The sequence below is a fragment of the Moschus berezovskii genome, chromosome 21 (genome assembly GCF_049115385.1).
Source record: "Moschus berezovskii isolate FMDL1 chromosome 21, NW_MosBer_1.0, whole genome shotgun sequence".
Classification (NCBI taxonomy): domain Eukaryota; kingdom Metazoa; phylum Chordata; class Mammalia; order Artiodactyla; family Moschidae; genus Moschus; species Moschus berezovskii.
In genome coordinates this window covers 27,177,004-27,194,719 of record NC_142480.1, presented here as the reverse complement: position 1 = coordinate 27,194,719, position 17,716 = coordinate 27,177,004, and the positions used below count along the sequence as shown (strand labels likewise).

Genomic DNA, 17,716 nt, shown 5'->3' with positions numbered 1-17,716 from the left:
TCTACCACTAGAGGGGACACTGGAAATAATTGAGTCAAACCAATTCATTTTACATATTTATTTACTCAAATTATTAAAGAAGTGCTGTGACAAAGATCAAACTACTGCACATTTGCATTCATTTCACATGCTAGCAAAGTAGTGCTCAAAATTTTCCAAGCTAGTCTTCAATGGTGCATGAACTGAGAACTTCCAGATATACAAGCTGGATTAGAAAAGGCAGAGGAACCAGAGATCAGATTGCCAATGTCCATTGGATCATAGAAAAAGCAAGAGAATTACAGGAAAACATCTACTTCTGCTTCATTGACTACACTAAAGCATTTGACTGTGTGGATCACAACAAACTATGGAAAATTCTTCAAGAGATGGGAGAACCAAAGCATCTTACCTGTCTCCTGCGAAACCTGTAGGCAGGTCAAGAAGCAACAGTTAAACCAGGCACGGAACAACAGACTGGTTCCAAATTTGGAAAGGAGTACATCAAGGCTGTATATTGTCACGCTGCTTATTCTTATTTAACTTACATGCAGAGAACATCATGCAAAATTCCAGGCTGGATGAAGCACAAGCTGGAATCAAGATTGCAGGGAGAAATATCAAACTCAGATACACAGATGACACCACCCTTATGGCAGAAAGTAAAGAGGAACTAAAGAACCTCTTGATGAAGGTGAAAGAGGAGAGTGAAAAAGTTGGTTTAAAATTCAACATTCAAAAAACTTAAGATCATGGCATCCAGTCCCATTGCTTCATGGCAAATAGATGGAGAAACAGTGGAAACTGTGACAGACTTTATTTTGGGGGGCTCCAAAATCACTGCAGATGGTGACTGAAACCATGAAATTAAAAGATGCTTGCTCCTTGGAAGAAAAGCTGTGACCAACCTAGATAGCATATTAAAAAGCAGAGACATTATTTTGCTGACAAAGGTCCATCTAGTCAAAGCTACGGTTTTTCCAGTAGTCATGTATGCATGTGAGAGTTGGACCATAAAGAAGGCTGAGCGCCAGATAATTGATGCTTTTGAACTGTGGTGTTGGAGAAGACTATAGAGAATCCCTTGAACTGCAAGGAAATCAAACCAGTCAATCCTAAAGGAAATCAATCCTGAATATTTATTGGAAGGACTGATGCTGAAGCTGAAGCTCCAATACTTTGGCCACTTAATGCCAAGAGCCGACTCATTGGAAAAGATCCTGATGCTGAAAAAAATTGAAGGTAGGAGAAGGGGATGACAGAGGGCGAGATGGTTGGATGGCATCACTGACTCAATGGACATGAGTTTGAGGAAACTCCTGGAGATACTGAAGGACAAGGAAGCCTGGCGTGCTGCAGCCCATGGGTTCACAAAGAGTCATGACTGAGTGACTAAACAACAACAACAATAGATTATTAATTGAATAAACATTTACTGATCAACTCTGTTTATAGCTGGAGATGTGAAAGTGCTCTAGAGTTTATGGTTATTGCTGTTTTGTGGAATATGTTCATCATGCTTTTATTTGAATTTGTATTGTTCACCGAGTAGTAAGCCATGAAAGATGAAAAACCATTGAGATTGTAACTGGCCACTATGATCACAGCTGTGTTGTGACTTTATATTAAATAGTACCCGTGGTCCCCACACTGTGAGCTTAATTATTTACAGATTCAGTCGGAAGCAGTTTAGTGCATTTTCATGTCTGGAGTCAGTTTTTAGCTCTGGTGTAGACATGCAAGAATATATTGTGTGAAGGGGTAAAGGAACAGTGGATTCAGAGCCATCTGCTTTGTGAACATTTCTCTATGAACTGAAGCACTGTCTCCGTTACCATCCTTTCTGAAGCTATGGATTTTTGATCCTATTTTTTCAGTTTTGTTTTTGCCAACACACTGAAACTGTGGAAAATAGAAAGAGAATTAGGATAAAATTCTCAGCTTCATCAGAATAAATTCAGCTGTGAAAGATTTGTAGAAGGAAGAGGGAAATGGCATTAAACATGCTAATAATCTAAAATAGTAGATATATTCCAGTGAAGGTGAATTCATTTTTCTTTTCTAGAAATCAGTAGAGTTTCAGAGCCCATTAAAGAATAGGTTTGAAAATTAAGAAAGTGGCAAGTTCTCTTTCTTTCTGTCCTTACAAAAACAAAATGAGTTTTATTCCTTTATTTAAATATGGAGTAGATCATGTCTTGTAAACCAATTGGCAAACATGTTACTGAAACAAAGCCAGCTGAACAAAAAAATGAAAAATACTTTAGGGCAAAGCTCAAAATTGTATCAAAATGTGTTATCCTGAAATTTTCTATATTTCAGAAATTGTAATAATTTATGTTTGTGGTTTCATTTAGTAAGAAAGGTAATGGCTATTAAGAGTAGTTCCATTTTAATATTACTCATCCATAGAAAAGAATGAAAGATTTCCATTTGCAGCAACATGGATGGACTTATAGAGTATAATACTAAGTGAATAAGTCAGAAAGAGAAAGACAAATACTAAATTATATTACTTTTAAGTAGAATATAAAAAATAACATAAATGAATTTATTTATAAAACAGAAACAGATTCACTGATATAGAAAATAAGTTTATGGTTATCAAAGGGAAAAGTAAGGGAAAAGGGATAAATGAAAAGTACGGGATTAATAGGTATACACAACTATATATATAGAATAGATAAACAACAGGGATTTACTATATAACACAGGGAATAATATTCAGTATCAGAATAACCTATAATGGAAAAGAATATGAAAAAACATATATGTAACTGAATCACTTTGCTGTATACCTGAAAATAATACAATATTGTAAATCAGTTGCTTCAGTTAAAAAATATATTTCAGTTATGCTTCAGTTGAAAAAATAATTTCATTTTTCCATTCAGTTCTCAAAACTGAATTTAAGAGAGGTTAAGTGATTGTTTAAGGAGATAAATTTAGGAATAATTAAATAAAACAAGCAAAACCAGCTCTTAACTGATCTTTTCTGTAATAATAATAATTTCTTTCCTCCCTTCCTTTCTTTCTACTTCACCTAAATATTTATTGACTTCCCTGGTGGCCCAGATGGTAAAGAATCTGCTTGCAATGCAGGAGACCCGGGTTCAATTCCTAGGTTGGGAAGATTCTCCCAGAGAAGGGAATGGTAACCCACTCCAGTATTCTTACCTGGAGAATTCCATGGATAGAGGAGCCTGATTTCTTACTCTTTATAGGCACTAGGTAGTCATAGATGAATAACATATGTTATTAAATGTTAGGGATTACCATCACAATTTTGTTAGATCCTCATACAGTTCTGGAAAGTAGGGATAGTGGGTGCTGTTATCCTTATTTTACAGATGTTATTGTAATCCATCTTACAAATAAGAAGAATGAGGTTAAGAGAGGGAGTCGCACAGGTAGTGATAACTGTTAATAGTATTAACACAATAGCAAACATTGATTAAGAACTTACCATATGCCAGAAGGTGTGGTAAACACTACCTGAATGATGTTCACCCTCACAGAGGGAACACATTGGCCCTTGCAAGCACTCACACCATTACACTTTGCTTGTTCTTCCACTAACACTTAACCACAGGACAATTTATATCACAACAAAGTGTGATGTATATAAAATAAATAATAAGGGTAAGGGTTCATTGAGTACCTATCCATGTGCCAGACTTGTGTTTTACATAGTCTTCAAGGCTTGCAGCAGCCCTATGACATGGCTTATTGTTTCATTTTTACAGATGAGGGAAATGAAGCTTAGTGACATCAAGCTACTGGTTCATGGTCATATGAATAATTAATGCATAAGCTAGAATTTAACTCTACTGCTGCTGCTGCTAAGTCACTTCAGTTGTGTCCAACTCTGTGCGACCCCATGGACGGCAGCCCACCAGGCTCCTCTGTCCCTGGGATTCTCCAGGCAAGAATACTGGAGTGGGTTTCCATTTCCTTCTCCAATGCATGCATGCATGCTGAGTTGCTTTAGTGGTGTCCATTTAACTCTGAGGTTTGGGCATTTAATCACTGGAGTCAACTAAAAATACATAATCAGAGGAATAAACTTCATGAAGGCATATATATACATTCCCAAACGTCTTCATTCATTCAACACTTGTATCTTTGAATGCTTACTCTCTGCAGCTCACTATGCTAAGTGTTGTGGTTATCCTGGCGAGCAAGCCCTTTTCTATGTGATTTACACCCTTGTGCTGCTTGGCTCAGAGGTTAAAGCGTCTGCCTCCAATGCGGGAGACCCGGGTTCGATCCCTGGGTCGGGAAGATCCCCTGGAGAAGGAAACGGTAACCCACTCCAGTATTCTTGCCTGGAGAATCCCATGGACGGAGAAGCCTGGTAGGCTACAGTCCACGGGGTCGCATAGAGTCGGACACGACTGAGCGACGGAACGGAACGGAGCTGCTTACAAACCAATGGGATAAACAGATTAATCAAAGAATCACAATAATATGTATTTAAAGACTGAGATAAATGTTTAAGAAAAAACAGCATAGTTTTTTGAGAGATTATAAAAAAGATTCTGATTTACCTGGGACTTAAGAAACTTGAAGAAATAAAGCTTGATCTGAGGTCTGAGGGGTGAGTAAGAGTTAACTAGTTAGAGGTGTTACAGGTGGGAAGCTTTATTGGCAGAGGAAATAGCATGTGCAAAGGTTCTGAGGCAGAAGAAAAACAATATATTCAAAAAATGAAAGGATGATGCTGTGGCTGAGTACAGCCTTGCAGGGGCAGGTGGCCTGAGAGAGGCCTCTTCATATCTGTCTTTGAAGGGTTTGCGTTTTAATCTAGCAGCAGGAAGCTAACAAACGACTTTAAGCAAAGAAGTAATAGCATCCGACTTGCAATTTGTAAAGATTACTCTGGTGGCAATGTGGAAGGCAGACTGGAGGAGGGGATATATCCTTTTAAAATAGCATCCAGTAAATCAGAGAAAATTTTGGCACCAAGGTCAGAGTGTGGACTCTGGATCAGACAGCCTTCATTTAAGGCTTGGCTCATCTTTAGTCACCAGGCCCTGTGCTAGTTACGCGCCTTCCTTTGGCTCAGGCTCCACGTATATAAAACAGGGACAACAGTACAGACCCCAGGAGAAAATCGTTTTGAGGATTAAGTGAAAAAGTAATAGTAATAAGGAACCATCCGCATTTATAAGATGAGGAGATTTAGGCTTAAAAATAAAATGAAGCTTTTCATTATTATTTACCTGGATGTTGTGAAATAAGACTGAAGGGAATATAAGATAAAGGCAAGGTCTGAAGAGAGAGAACCTCCCCAGTCCAAACAAACAGATGAGCCAAAAAACTTGATATCAGGGCCTGGAGAGATCAGATCTCGGGATAACCCGATTGAAATGACAGAGTCGTGCTCACCCCATTCCTCCTTCAGGAGCACAGAGATCTGGGGTGTCGCCACCCTCTACTCCGCAGTTTTCTTTGTTTCCTAAAGGGCTAGATCAGACCAGCTATTCCTTCAGCCTTGTAGGTGTTCGGATGCCAGGGGCCCTTCTGTCTCAAACGAATCATCAATTAAAACTCTCCCCATTTGTTGTGTGATGTTGGAAACTGCATTAGTAATGAGATAAGAGCCTTAGTCACACAACCAATGATTAAATTAAAAACACTTATAATACTATTTTTTAGCATAAGGGAATTTCAAGTCAGCCTACTTTGAAGGAAGGTGGGCACTTAGGATCTAACATACACAGATGAAGCAGACGTCAGGGTGGGAGAGTATGGGAGAATACACACAGAGGAGAGGGATGGGGGCTACAAAGATACACTTTTGAAACACATTAATTTTTTCCAGGATTCTCATGTTTACCTTCACACAGATGGGGACAGTAGAAGCTGGTCTTGAACTGTTTTTGTTATGTGTGCAAGTTCAGTATTTCGTCTTCCTGTGATTTGTGTACATGTTTTTAACACAATAGACTTACTATAAGTAATTATTCTACTTTAAACTGTTTACTGAGCATTTACTATGCTCTTACCACTGTAGCCGGTGATGGAGTGATAAGCTAAAGGGACATACATGGAGCTTTTACTCTCATAGTAATTTGTTCTCAGAAATATTACTACTTAAGGCATCACTAACAAATGCTTACTAAGTGAACAATACACTATTTTAAAGTAGAAAGTCAGGGCAAGAATGGTTATTTTTGGATTGGCTTTGACCAAGGCTCTGTTCTCCAGATTGAAGAAAAATCCTTAAATATTTAAGAACAGGATACTATGTAAAGCAATATGGTAATTAATGAATGTGCCTTTCTGTACCTCAAACCAGAAGCAATTGAGATTGATGCATTTTTGGCCTGTATCGTGGCTTCTGCTGAGATTTCATGTGAGCAGCAGATGAGTGTAATGTTACATTTGCTGAAACCATTTCCGTTGTCTGTTTCAGGGCCGGCTTGATGCTCTAACGGAAGTAGACGACTCTGGACAGTTAACAATCAAATGCTCGCAAAATTATTTGTCTTTGGATTGCGGTATTACTGCTTTCGAACTATCTGACTACAGTCCAAGTGAGGATTTGCTCGGTGGCCTGGGTGATATGACCTCTAGCCAGGTCAAAACCAAACCCTTCGACTCGTGGAGCTACAGTGAAATGGAAAAGGAGTTCCCCGAGCTTATCCGAAGTGTTGGGTTACTTTCAGTTGCTCCTGACTCCGTCCCTTCCAACTGCAGTGAAGCCGTGAGCGAGGAGGCGTCTCAAGTATCTCTTTCAGCAGATGACAGAGGCAGAAGTGAGGAAAATAATGCGTGCACGGTGGAGGAGCAACCAGGCTTAATGCAGGGGCCATCATCTTCAGCGGAAGCTCCGACAAATGCTGTTCAACCCGCTTCGGAAGCTGTGAAGCAAGAATCTGATTCCTCTTCCCAACATGGGGCAAAGAATCCACAGCCTCTTGTTTGTGAAAACACAACCCCCAAGCGATCCATCAGAGACTGCTTTAACTATAATGAGGACTCTCCAACACAGCCCACGTTGCCAAAAAGAGGGCTTTTCCTTAAAGACGAGACATTTAAGAATAATCTGAGAGGCTCTAGTGGAAAGAAGCAGGTGGTCGATCTGAAGCCTGAGATGAGCAGAAGCACCCCATCCCTGGTGGATCCTCCTGACAGGTCTAAGCTGTGCCTGGTGTTACAGTCTTCTTACCCCAACAGCCCCTCTGCTGCCAGCCAGTCATATGAGTGTTTGCACAAGATGGGGGGTGGGAATCTTGAAAATACAGTTAGAAGTCACATTAAGGAGATCTCCTCCAGCCTGGGGAGGCTCAACGACTGCCATAAAGAGAAGCTTCGACTGAAAAAGCCCCACAAGACCGGAGAAGGGGTGCCTCCATGCCAGACCCCTAAACAGGAACCCAGTTCAGACAAGCAAGCCAAAAACACTAGGAGCTCGACAGTGCCGAATGCAATTCCTTGTAGTCCTTCCAAGGCCAGACAGAGGCCAGAGACAGATTCTGCTTCCACGTCCTCACTGGAGCCGTGTTACCAGAGGAGTGGGAAGGCCAAACTGCCAGTGCAGTCAGAAACATCCAGTTCACCACCTTTTACTCAAAGCAGCGAGTCCTCTGCTAGCTCAGACAGCGTCACATCTCTAGGACCCCTTCTTTCAGACCACAAAGGCAAAAGCAGCTACTCCTCCTCCCCAAGTCACATCACCAGGAACGGTCAGGTTGTGGAGGCCTGGTATGGCTCTGATGAGTACCTGGCACTGCCCTCTCACCTCAAGCAGACAGAAGTATTAGCTCTGAAGCTGGAAAACCTAACAAAGCTGCTGCCTCAGAAACCCAGAGGAGAAACCATTCAGAATATTGATGACTGGGAACTGTCTGAAATGAACTCAGATTCTGAGATGTATCCAACATACCATGTCAAGAAGAAGCATACGAGGCTAGGCAGGGTGTCTCCAAGCTCGTCCAGTGACATAGCCTCTTCGCTAGGGGAGAGTGTGGAATCCGGCCCCTTGAGTGACCTTCTTTCTGATGAGGAACTGTGCATGCCTCTCTCTGGCATGAAAAAATACTCGGACGAGAAGTCAGAGAGAGTCTCATCTTCTGAGAAAAATGAGAGCCATTCTGCTGCAAAGTCTGCATTAATTCAGAAACTGATGCAAGATATTCAACACCAGGACAACTATGAAGCCATATGGGAAAAAATAGAGGTAAGGATGGTCTTCTTAACCTAGATGATTTCTTACTTGATTTTTGGAAGTGTTGCTGGGAAAAGGTGAAATCCTCCCCTCCCCGTTATAAAATGTCTTGATATTATTGATAAACGTAGTTGATTCCCCATAGAAAGAAAAGAAAAACACACACAGTGATCACTGCCTAGTGACAGTGGGCATCAGCTAGGAACTGTGCATGTCTGTGCACAGCTTGATGTGTGCCTGCTGGCGTAGACCACTTGGTTGGTATTGCTCTGACCTAGCATTGTCCTGGTAAGTGGGGGACCTGCTTGAGTGAAATACAAAACAAAGTAGAACAGTAGCCGTGCACACAAACCAATACTTCAGGAATATGTGAATGGAAAGTTCCAGTTACCCTCAGTGCTTTTCCGATTTGTTGGTTCTAACCCCAGAATAGCTTCCATATCTCCAATATTAACTTTTGTAGAAAAAGACCAGGCAGTTATAGTTTTTCAGGATTTTTTTCTTTTCTTCAATCTTCCTCCTCTGGCTAATAACCATGCTTCCTGTATTCTGTACCATCTATGGGCTCTGAGATGGGGAGGTGATATTTTGGGTAAATCTGTATTTTTAGTGCAAATTATTAGATGTAATGAAATCTTTAAGAAGAGAAATCAAAATTTTCAGAACTCAGCTCATTAATGTAAGCTGTGATATAAGATACTAGATAAAAGTACATATGGATGGAATGACCTGGAAGAAGAAGATGAAAATATATAAAACAAAGAGGGAAAAGTTAACAGCAATATATAATAATAGTCACATATATTATTAATTGTTTTTACTAAGTATTTGTGTGTCCAATTTTCACAACAACCCTAATATTAACCCTATTTTATGTATGAGGAGACCAAGGCTGAGAGAGACTAGGCAGTTTGATCTAGAACTCATATTATTGGCTAAATGCTCCCATGCCTTTCCACAAGAAAGTGACCAGTGTGTACCACATGTAAATATTGTAGTATTGAAGAGAAGAAATAATAGCAGCAGAGCTAAGATTTGCCTGGGAAGTCCTTGTGAAAGAATAAGCTTTCACTGGGGCTTTGAAGGATGAGCCAGGATTTAGACAGAGAGAAGTAAGATGAGCATTTCAGGCAGGAGCAAAAGCCAAAACATGGAGGTGGGGATTGGGAATGAGCATGGTACTGGGACACAGAGAATTTCTCAACCAGAAGGTCAGTGAGCGGGGAGCACTAGATTTCCATACATTTAATGGACCTGGTTGCTGCCAGGCCCTGATGGCCAGACCAAGGCAAGTAGGATTTGTTCACCAGAGATCTGTGGTACCTTCTCTGAAAGGGACTGAGAATAGTCATACAGCTCACGGTAACTTTACCGTCCTTGGGCTGTTATTTGCGCTGGTTCTGTGCTAAGGGCCTTACATACCTTGTTCTACTAAGTCCTGGGAGGTAAGAACTTTTCAGATGAAGATGGCAAGGCAGAGTATGATTAGGAAACTGGCTCAGGGCCTCACAGCTAGTGAGTGCAGAGCCAGGAGTTGAGCCCAGAGGCAGCACACTTGAAGCAGATAGGCCATGGCCTCCAATAGCCTTTCTGGAAGGCCTCATGGGCCGTGGCAGGAAAGATGATCATGGCAACCATGGCGGTGACGGATGCGGAGATGCCTCTGGCAGCCAGTGTAAGGGGCTGTGGAAATGGGGGACGGGTGAATGGGGGCAGGGCTTTGAAGACGTGACCAGGATCCAGAAAATCGGTTCCAGGCCTTGCCCCGTCGTTAAAGACAAAGAGTGGCTCACAGCTAGTCATGCTCCATTCTGCTCCTCGTTTCTTTTTTGTAGGTAGAGATGTTTTAAACAGATGATGGCATTATACCAGCTTCCAAAAGAAGCATCTTTCATTCCATAATTCTACAAAGATGAAGCTGAGTTTTTAGCCTCTAGGTACTGGTGTCGTTTGAATAGAAGAAACAGCTTGAGATGGAGGTGAGGCAGGTAGTTTTTAAAAATGTTTTGCCCCACCACACTTCATTTCTCCCATTCTGGAACTTCTATAACATAAATATTAGCTCTCTTGTTATATCTCACAGGTCTCTGAGGATCTGTTCTTATTTTTACAATTGATTTTTTTCTTTTTTGTTCAGATTTGAAATTTTCTATTCTTCTATCTTCAAACCCACTTATTTTTTTCTTCTGTCATCTCTATTTCATTCTTGAGCCCATTGATTGAATGTTTTATTCTAATTACTGCAGCTTTTATTTGTAAAATCTTCATTTAGCTCTTTTATATTATTTACCAAGACTTCCTATTTTCCCATATGTTTAAAAAGCATTTTAAATCCCTGATTTAAAATCTTTGTTAAAGAAGTTCACCACATATGTTTTCTTGGTATTTATGTCTTTTGATTGTCTTTTCTCATTTGAATTGTGATTTCACTGTTTTTGATATAATTAGTATTTTCAGATTGTATTCTAGACAGTTTGAGTGTGAAATTTCTGTACTTATTTAAATCTATTGTTTCAGCAAAAACAAATAAATCAGTTCATTTCTAAAAAAAATAAAAAATAAAAATGTATGCCCTGATGTTGAGTAGATGATGCGACTTTTAAGAGGGATGTAGGCCACGGGAAATATTGTCCTGTGGAGTTGGGCTCTGAGGTAAAAGGCCTCAGCCCAGCCTCCTTTCAGTACTTCAGGTGAGGGTGACTGTCAATCCCCAGGTCAGTTGACCTTGGGTAGCACATTCTAGCTTTGATCTCTTCCCTATGGTGACCCATATTTGACCAGAAAAATATAATAAGTGTGCAGGCGTGCACGCTCAGCTGTATCCAACTCTTTGCAACCACATGGACGGTAGCCCGCCAGGCTCCTCTGTGCATGGGATTCTTTAGGCAGGGATACTGGAATAGGTTGCCATTTCCTACTCCAGGGGATCTTCCCCACCAGGGATTGAACCCTATTCTCATCTCCTGAGTCACCTGTGTTGGCAGGAAGATTTTTTTTTTTTTTTTAACCACTAAGCCATTTAGGAAGTTAACATCTTCCTGGTATCAGGCACATACTAGGCACTTTACCTGCAGTCATGCTTTCATAAGATTCTCGTAACAACCCTACAAGGTGGTTTTTTTTTTTTTTTTAATCTTAAATTGACCACTTCTCCAGTGCACCCACTCTGGTCCTAGCTACCATCACCTCCTGCCTGGATTACTGGAGCAGCCTCCTTGCTGGTTTCTCTGCTTCCACCCTGCTTCCCCTAAAGTCTGTTCCCAACAGAGCAGCCAGAGTGATCCTTATAAAATAAATCAGATTATGTCGCTCCTCTGCTCAAAACCCTGAAAAGATCTTGTCACCCTATCTTGTCAACAGCTCCTGTGGCATTCAGGGGCCCTACATGGATTGCCCCTCCACCCCCAGCTCCTCTCTGACTCATTTCCAATTGCTCTTTCCTGTGCTCACTTCACTCCCTTCCCACTTTGGCCCCTTTGCTGTCCCTAGAATAAGCTAGGCACACTTATGCCTTTCAGACCTTTGTCAGCTCCCTCTGGCTGTACCTTCTCTGTCAGTTTTCCCATTCCTCCTTCTCTTCTGAGTGATTGCTCAAATATTAGCTTCTTAGGGAAGCTTGGGTTTCCCAGGTGGTGCTAGTGGTAAAGAACCTGCCTGCCAATGCAGGAGACATAAGAGATGCAAGTTTGATTCCTGGATCAGGAAGATCCCCTGGAGGAGGGCATGGCAACCCACTCTAGTATTCTTGCCTGGAGAATCCCCATGGACAGAGGAGCCTGGCAGACTACAGTCCATAGGGTTGCAAAGAATTGAACACAACTAAACACGCACACAGGGTCACTTACCCTGATCACCTTTTAAAAGGTGTATCCTGACCTCTCTTTCTTGTCTTCAGCTCTTACTTTATTTTGACATTTTATATAATTCTCTTATTTAGCATGTATATTACTATTAATTTTTTGTCTCCCTCTGCTAGACTGGGAGCTCTGTGAGGGTAGAAATACTCATCTGTCTAGTTTGCTGGTGAATCTCATGTACCCAGAAGATTGTCTGCTACATAGCAGGTGCTGAGGGAAGACTGTTGAATGAAAGAGTGGGTGAATCCCTGCCTTAGAGCGGAGGAAACGAGTTCAGAGAGATTAAATCACTTCCCTTAACCTGCACAGCTAATATGTCATAGAGCCATGCTTCAAGCCCCGTCTGCTTTCTCTTCCCACTAGATAGTCTTGGGAAGAGAAGAATTCCCTGAGAGATTGAGGATAGATGGAGAAGAGAAAAGGATGTCTCAAGTTTTAGCCCAGTTATGAGGCAAGACTATGAAAGAGGCCCAGAGTGGGGTTGAGGAAGGAACAGAATTCTGTGGTACTAAGTAAATGAAGGGAGAAGAGATGCTTAGTAAGATGAACATCCGCTTTGTTCTTTGCAAAATGGACTTCAAGAACAGTAAGGATGAAGGAGAAAAACCAACCTTTAGATTTGCTTTAAAGAGTCAGTGAGGACCTTAGAGGAAAAGGGACTTCATGAAAGAGCAGAGGTAGAAGCTGGGTTATAGATGGTTAAGAAGTGAGAGAGAATCATTCCTAATGGCTCCTGGAACCGAGTTGTGAAAGCCATATGAGAAAAAGTATGGTAGTGGAGTTTCAGCTTTAGCATCAGTCCTTCCAATGAACACCCAGGATTGATCTCCTTTAGAATGGACAGCTTGGATCTCCTTGCAGTCCAAGGGACTCTCAAGAGTCTTCTCCAGCACCACAGCTCAAAAGCATCAATTCTTTGGCACTCAGCTTTCTTCATAGTCCAACTTTCACATCCATACATGACCACGGGAAAAACCATAGCCTTGACCAGACGGACCTTGGTTGGCAAAGTAATGTCTCTGCTTTTTAATATACTATCTAGGGATTTGGGGTGGGAGGAGACGGGGATGACAGAGAATGAGATGGATGGATGGCATCACCGACTCGATGGACATGAGTTTGAGTGAACTCCGGGAGTTGGTGATGGACAGGGAGGCCTGGCGTGCTGTGATTCATGGGGTCGCAAAGAGTCAGACACGACTGAGCGACTGAACTGAACTGAACTGATGGTAGTGGAAAGTGAAGTCAGATAAAATTTCTATTTAAAAAGTTAAAGCTTATTTGAAGGCCGGAATAAAAGAGTCAGCAGCAAGAGATGGAGCTACTGGAAAGCATCTCAATGTGGCATGTGGGACTCCATGAGAGGAGCTGTGGCCTGATCTAAAACTATGGGCTGTCATAGAATCCCTGGGGACACCTGGGAGTCAGGAGACATGTGAGAGCTTAGATGCTTTATGTTCTTGTCATTCGTCACCTCTCACATGTATGTCTTTCTCTTACTAGGCTGCTTTTGTGAATGTGAAAGATTTGATTTTAGTTTGAATTTTTAATTAATCCGAAAAATTAATTTCTTTGAATACATTGTATGTTTTCACATGGTTTAAATACTTATGCTTAAGAAACAGACTCACAGACATAGGAAAAAAAAAACAAACTTATAGTTACCAAAGGAGAAAAGGGTGGGATTTTGGGATTAGCAGATATACACCACTATATATAAAATAGATAAACAACAAGGTCCTACTGTATAGCATAGGGAACTATATTCAGTATCCTGTAATAAACCATAATAGAAAAGAATAAGAAAAGGAATGTATTTATATATGTATAACTGAGTCACTTTGCTGTATACCAGAAGCTAACACAACATTGCAAGTCAACTATACATCATTAAAAATAAACAAAACCGTTAAAAACATTTATAAAATATTCAGTTAACTCTCTCTCCCATCCTTGTCCCTCAATTTGAGTTCCCACCTCACCAGTGATCATTGTTGTTTTCAGTTCTTATGTCCTTTAAGAAGTGCTTTATACATATACAAATGAATGCAAATATATTGGTTATGCAGTATTTTAAAACCTGGGAAATAAGTTGCAACCCATCCTTCTCCATTAATGAGAGCTGCTCAGTTAGCTCGGTGATCTTAAGTGATGGTCCCTCTTCCAGTCTCTCTGTGCAGGTTGAGGGAATCTTCCTCAAATGTGGCTGATTTCCCCAGAACCTCTTGTGTGGATAAGGTAATCGAGCATCCCAGGTCTGAGTGCTTACCTCCTATGGGGCTTCTCAAGGCCTAAAATTAAAAGTGGAGAAATGAGTCAGTCCATTGAACTAGACTCATTTGCTCTGATACATTCAAGAAATAAAAGCAATGAAGAGAAAGGGGCCAAGGACATGTCTGGAGCAGGCAAATCCAACAGAATGATGAAAAATCAGCTTAGTCTAATGTCTGGACATATGTGGTTTAAGTGTTAAGGAATGGCAGCTATAGCTTGTGGGCCAAAACTGGCCCAAGGCCTGATTTTTTAAAATAATAGTTTATTGGAACATAGCTGTGCTCATCATTTATGGCTACTTTTGTCCTGCAGTGACAAAACTGAGTGGTTGTGACAGAGACCAATGGCTTGCAAAACCTAGAATGTTTACTGTATGGTCCTTGATGGAAAACATTGGCTGACCTTTGCTTGAAAGTGAGGAAGAAGCTAGGCAAATAATGTCTACTGAGCATCCACTATATGCCATGTTCTGAGTAGATTCCTTCATTTAATTTACATAGCATCCTCAGGGAAGAGCTATTGTTGGTCCTGTTTTTACAGATGACACATCTAAGGCTCCAATGCTAATGACTTGCCCAGGGTCACCCTGCTGCTAAGTATGGGAGCTTGGATTTCAACTGAGATGCCAGAATTGACTTGCTTTCCTCCTAGAGATGTATTCAAATGCCAAGGAACTTAGGCAGTAATCACATAGGCAGATCAAATCTATTTATAAAACCCACAGACCACTACTAGATTAGCAAATGAACAGTATGACTTCTTTCTCTTAGCCATAGCTAGTAAGTAGCCACTAGTCCAATGTGAGTGATTATTGATGCCAGTTGAGCAGTTGTGATTCTTAGGGAGCTGGAAAATTGCAGTGTGGTATGATACCAGCAGGGCTTCCCTGGTGGCTCAGATGGTAAAGAATCCACCTGCAATGCAGGAGATCTGGGTTTGATCCCTGGACTGGGAAGATCCCCTGGAGAAGGAAATGGCAACCCACTCCAGTATTATTGCTGGGAAAAATCCACGGACAGAGGACCTCCAGTCCATGGGGTCTCAAAGAGTCAGACACGACTGCTGCTGCTGCTAAGTTGCTTCAGTCGTGTCCAACTCTGTGCAACCCCATAGACGGCAGCCCACCAGGCTCTGCCATCCCTGGGATTCTCCAGGCAAGAACACTGGAAAGGGTTGCCATTTCCATCTCCAATGCATGAAAGTGAAAAGTGAAAGTGAAATCGCTCAGTCGTGTCCGACTCTTAGCGACCCTATGGACTGCAGCCTACCAGGCTCCTCCGTCCATGGGATTTCCTAGGCAAGAGTACTGGAGTGGGTTGCCATTGCCTTCTCCACAGACACGACTGAGCGACAAGTAAAGCATTTCAGGAGATCTGTCCTTTGGGATAAGTGCCGGGTTCACTTCTCACATCACAGGCTTTCTGCTCACTCTAAATTCTCAGAACTCACCCTGGAATACATGACTCCATTAGGTTGAATTTATTGGTAACAAGTTAATGGATGCATGACTAAGCTGATTCCTTTTTCCCCCTGAGATATAAATGTCTTCAAATGCTGAACTATAGTGTCTCAGCTATAGTTCAATGACTTAGCTTTTGTTAACATTTTATCTCAGAGACATCTACAATCCAATTTGAAAACCTTTTTTTGGTATCAGCTAAAAACTTAAACTCCAATACTTTGGCCACCTCATGCGAAGAGTTGACTCACTGGAAAAGACTGATGCTGGGAGGGATTGGGGGCAGGAGGAGACGGGGAAGACAGAGAATGAGATGGATGGATGGTATCACCAACACTATGGACATGAGTTTGAGTGAACTCCGGGAGTTGGTGATGGACAGGGAGGCCTGGCGTGCTGTGATTCATGGGGTCGCAAAGAGTCAGACACGACTGAGCGACTGAACTGAACTGAAGAATGTCTTTGCACATAAATAATTTCAGATTGAGTGCAACAGATATTTGAGTGCTTGCTCTTTATAATTAGGCTATATAGAATTGCAGTCTAGCCTGTGGTAGCAAAGGCAGTCACCATTGCCGCCACCTAGAGTTAGAGAAGGGAATTGGTCAGTAATTCCCAAGTAACGAATAATGGGAATATAGAAGAGATGTGGTCCTGGGATTAACTTGTCACTGATTTCTGCGTTTCTTTATCCCAGAGATAAGACGGTGCAGATAGGACCCTTCCTATTTTTCATCCTCGTTTTGACCATATGTTGATACATCACTGATGCCACACTGATGGTGGCAGTGATTAAAGAAATATCACGCTGTCCTGTGTTCTCTTTTTCTTCTCTTTTTTTTCCCATTGTGGTAAAAGAAAAAAAAAAAAAAACATGGAATTTGCCCTCCTAACCATTTTTAAGTGTACAGTTCAGTAGTATTAAGTATCTTCTTATTGTTGTGAAACAGATGTCCAGAACTCTTTCATCTTTCAAATCTGAAACTATACCAATGATGCCCTTATCCCCTCTCCTTCAGCCATTGGGAACCACCATTCTACTTTGAGTTTCTATGAATTTTACTCCTTTGTGTGTGTGCTCAGTCATGTCCAACTCTTTGTGACCCCATGGACTGTAGTCCACCAGGCTCCTCTGGCTCCTCTGTCCGTGGAATTTTCCAGGCAAGAATACTGGAGCAGGTTGCCATTTCCTACTGCAGGGGTTCTTCCCTCCCTAGGGATTGAACATGTATCTCTTGAGTCTCCTGCATTGGCAGGTGGATTCTTTACCACTGCACCACCTGGGAAGCCTTTTTTTTAGATGCCTCATATAAGTGGAATTATACAGTATTTGTCTTTTTGTGACTGGTTTATTTCACTTAGCATAATGTCCTCAAGGTTCATCCATGTTGTAGCATATGGCAGTATTTCCTTCTTTTTAAACAGTAAATGATATTCCATTGTATATATATATATATACACCACATTTTGTTTACCTATTCATCTGTGGAGGGATATTTGGCTTGCTTCCACTTCTTGGCTATTGTGAATAATGCTGCTATGAAGGTAGGCATGCAAATACCTCTTCAAGACCCTACTTTCAATTCCATGGATCTGTTCTTAGAAATTGGACTGGATTGCTGCTGGATCATATGACAGTTGTGATCTTAATTTTTGGAGGAATTACTATACCATTTTCCATAGTGCTTACTCCATTTTAAAATCCCAGCAACAGTGCATAAGAGTTTCAGTTTCTCCATATCTCCATAGCCTCACCAGCATTTGTTGTTTTCTGTTTGTTTTTTAAATCATAGTAGCCATTCTAATGGGTGTGAGGCAATGTCTCATCAGGATATTGATTTACATTTCTCTGATGATAAGTGATGTGTTGAGCATCTTTTCATATGTTTGTTGGCCATTTGTATATCCTCTTTGGAGGAATGTCTATTGAGGTCCTTTGCCCATTTTATAAATTAGGTTATTTGATTTTTT

The 17,716-nt window shown here is 41.2% G+C and overlaps 1 protein-coding gene across 2 annotated transcripts in view; it reads left to right on the top strand.

Annotated features, from left to right (window-relative positions):
- The window catches only part of AKAP6 (A-kinase anchoring protein 6), a 408,114-nt gene that overhangs the window by 102,941 nt on the left and 287,457 nt on the right, over window positions 1–17,716 (top strand). For both annotated transcript variants that reach the window (XM_055418225.2, XM_055418226.2), the window contains exon 4: window positions 6,401–8,167. In XM_055418225.2, the coding sequence (XP_055274200.2) occupies window positions 6,401–8,167 (1,767 nt within the window). The remainder of the gene's footprint in view (window positions 1–6,400; window positions 8,168–17,716) is intronic.